This window comes from Homarus americanus, unplaced genomic scaffold (genome assembly GCF_018991925.1).
Source record: "Homarus americanus isolate GMGI-L3 unplaced genomic scaffold, GMGI_Hamer_2.0 scaffold8890, whole genome shotgun sequence".
Taxonomy (NCBI): domain Eukaryota; kingdom Metazoa; phylum Arthropoda; class Malacostraca; order Decapoda; family Nephropidae; genus Homarus; species Homarus americanus.
The window spans coordinates 222,501-226,221 of record NW_024728736.1 but is presented as its reverse complement, the minus strand read 5'-3'; the positions used below and the strand labels follow the sequence as shown (position 1 = coordinate 226,221).

The following is a 3,721-nucleotide window of genomic DNA, read 5'->3' as shown; positions in this document are numbered from 1 at the left end:
GTGTTCTTATTGTTCTTGTTGTTCGTGTTCTTATTGTTCTTGTTGTTCGTGTTCTTATTGTTCTTGTTGTTTGTGTTCTTATTCTTCTTGTTCTTATTGTTCTCGTTCTTTCGTGCTTCTCTATCTTATTGTTCCTGTTGTTGTTCTTCTTCAATAACTGGCTGGGTGACGTTCTTTCATCTCCAATTACGTGGAAAATTGGACTTACGAACCATTGAGAATCTTATCTTTTATCTCGTGTGTGTGTGTGTGTGTGTGTGTGTGTGTGTGTGTGTGTGTGTGTGTGTGTGTAAGGGAAATTTATTTTACGAGACTTTTAGAAATGAGTGAGTTGGAGGAATCTCTTGAGTACGATGATTTAACCCTTGAGTTAAATCATTGTACTAGGGTTAATTCTCGTACTCAGGGCCCAATCATCGTACTCAAGGGGTTAAATCACCATACTCAAGGGGTTAAATCACCATAGTTAACAGGTCAAATCATCGTACTCAAGAAGGTCAAATCTCCGTACTCAAGGGGTGAAATCATCGTTCTTAATAGGTTAAGCTATCGTACTCAGGGGGTCAAGGCGTACTCAAGGGTTACTAATACTCTCCAAGTACTGTGACTCTGTGTACTCCTACAGCTCACCAGTGACACATCTCTCTCTGAATACATCAACTCAAACACGATTTGGCAGTTGGGATATGCGTGTCAGGATGTGTCACTGTCCTCTGCATCAGGTATGTGTTATTGCCCTGTGTCAAGTGTGTGTCACTGCCTCTGTGAGGTATATGTCACTGTTCTGTATGTTAGGCATGTGTCGCTGTCCTTCTGTATCAGGCATGTGTCACTGCCTCTGTATTAAGCATGTGTCACTGTCCTCTGTATCAGGCATGTGTCACTGCCCTGGCTGTATCAGGCATGTGTCACTGTCCCCTGTATCGCCATGTGTCACTGCCTGCTGTATCAGCCATGTGTCACTGCCCTCTGTATCAGGCATGTGTCACTGCCTGCTGTATCAGCCATGTGTCACTGCCTCTGTATCAGGCATGTGTCACTGCCCGCTGTATTTCATGTGTCACTGCCTCTATCAGGCATGTGTCACTGCCCGCTGTATCAGCCATGTGTCACTGTCTGCTGTATCAGCCATGTGTCACTGCCTCTGTATCAGGCATGTGTCACTGCCCTCTGTATCAGCTATGTCACTCTCTGTATCAGGCATGTGTCACTGCCTCTGTATCAGGCATGTGTCACTGCCTGCTGTATCAGCCATGTGTCACTGCCTTCTGTATCAGCCATGTGTCACCTCTGTATCAGCATGTGTCACTGCCTGCTGTATCAGCCATGTGTCACTGCCCTCTGTATCAGCCATGTGTCACTGCCTGCTGTATCAGCCTTGTGTCACTGCCCTGCATCAGGCATGTGTCACTTCCTCCAGATCAGCTATGTGTCACTGCCTCTGTATCAGCCATGTGTCACTGCCTGCTGATCAGCCATGTGTCACTGCCCTCTGTATTCATGTGTCACTGCCCCAGACACATGTGTCACTGCCCTCTGCATCAGGCATGTGTCACTGCCTGCTGTATCAGCCATGTGTCACTGCCCTCTGTATCAGGCATGTGTCACGTTCTCTGTATCAGCCATGTGTCACTGCCCTGTATCAGCCATGTGTCACTGCCTGTATCAGCTATGTCACGCCCTCTGTATCAGGCATGTGTCACTGCCTGCTGTATTAGCCATGTGTCACTGCCTGCTGTATCAGCCATGTGTCACTGCCCCTGTATCAGCATGTGTCACTGCCCTCTGTATCAGCCATGTGTCACTGTCTCTGTATCAGCCATGTGTCACTGCCTCTGATCAGCCATGTACTGCCCGCTGTACAGCCATGTGTCACTGCCCTCTGTATCAGCCATGTGTCACTGCCCGCTGTATCAGCCATGTGTCACTGCCTCTGTATATGCATGTGTCACTGCCCGCTGTATTAGCCATGTGTCACTGCCCGCTGTATTAGCCATGTGTCACTGCCTCTGTATCAGCCATGTGTCACTGTCTGTATCAGCCATGTGTCACTGCCCTCTGTATCAGCCATGTGTCACTGCCCTCTGTATCAGCCATGTGTCACTCTGTATCGTTTCATGTGTCACTGCCCTGTATCAGCCATGTGTCACTGCCCTCTGTATCAGCCATGTGTCACTGCCTCTGTATCAGCCATGTGTCATCTCTGCTGCATCAGCCATGTGTCACTGCCCGCCGTATCAGCCATGTGTCACTGCCCTCTGTATCAGCCATGTGTCACTGTCTCTGTATCAGCCATGTGTCACTGCCCTGTGTATCAGCTATGTGTCACTGCCTCTGTATCAGCCATGTGTCACTGCCTGCTGTATCAGCCATGTGTCACTGCCCTCTGTATCAGCCTTCATGTGTCACTGCCCTCTGTATCAGCCATGTGTCACTGCCCTCTGTATCAGCCATGTGTCACTGCCTCTGTATCAGCCATGTGTCACTGCCCTCTGCATCAGCCATGTGTCACTGCCCTCTGTATCAGCCATGTGTCACTGCCCTCTGTATCAGCCATGTCACCCGTTTTCCCCCATTATGTGTCACTGCTCTTTGCATCAGCCATGTGTCACTGCCCTCTGTATCAGCTGTGTCACTGCCCTCTGTATCAGCCATGTGTCACTGCCCTCTGTATCAGCCATGTCACTGCCCGCTGTATCAGCCATGGTCACCTCTGCATCAGCCATGTGTCACTCTCTGTATCAGCCATGTGTCACTGCCCGCTGTATCAGCCATGTGTCACTTCTCTGTATCAAGCCATGTGTCACTGCCCTCTGTATCAGCTTGCTGTGTCACTGCCCTCAGCCATGTGTCACTGCCTCTGTGTCAGCATGTGTCACTGCCTCTGTATCAGGCATGTGTCACTGCCCTCTGCATCAGGCATGTGTCACTTCCTCTGTATCAGCCTTGTGTCACTGCCCTCTGTATCAGCATGTGTCACTGCCTCTGCATCAGGCATGTGTCACTGCCCTCTGTATCAGGCATGTGTCACTGCCCCCTGTATCAGCCATGTGTCACTGCTCCTTCAGTGTCAGGTATACTGCCTCCCACCGTCCTGTATCAGGCATGTGTCACTGCCCTCTGCATCGGGCGTGTCACTGCCCTTATCAGGCATGTGTCACTGCCCGCTGTATCAGCCATGTGTCACTGCCCTCTGCATCAGGCATGTGTCACTGCCTCTGTATCGCCATGTGTCACTGTCCTTCGTGTAGCCATGTGTCACTGCCCGCTGTATCAGGCATGTGTCACTGCCTCTGTATCAGCCATGTGTCACTGCCCTTGGTCAGCATGTGTCACTGCCCGGCATTAGCCATGGTCAATGCCCGCTGTATCGCTTGTGTCACTGCCCTGTATCAGCCATGTGTCATCTGTTCTCTGTATCAGGCATGTGTCACTGCCTCTCGTATCAGGCATGTGTCACCCCTCTGTATCAGCCATGTCACTGCCCCTCTGTATCAGGCATGTGTCACTGCCCCCATCACCCATGTCACTGCCCGCTGTATCAGGCATGTGTCACTGCCCGCTAGTATCAGGCATGTGTCACTGCCTCTGTATCAGCCATGTGTCACTGTCCTCTGTATCAGGCATGTCACTGCCCTCTGTATCAGCCATGTCACTGCCCTGTATCAGCCATGTGTCACTCCTCTGCAGGCATGTCACTGCCCTCTGTATCAGGCATGTG

The 3,721-nt window shown here is 50.7% G+C and overlaps 1 protein-coding gene across 1 annotated transcript in view; it reads left to right on the top strand.

The window, feature by feature from the left end:
• Nucleotides 1-1,845: 1,845 nt before the first annotated feature.
• LOC121866211 overlaps nt 1,846-3,721 on the top strand; it is an 8,135-nt gene continuing 6,259 nt past the window's right edge. Inside the window, exon 1 of the mRNA XM_042365817.1 lies at nt 1,846-3,721. This exon is cut by the window's right edge and continues 19 nt beyond it. Within this exon, the coding sequence (XP_042221751.1) occupies nt 1,846-3,721 (1,876 nt within the window).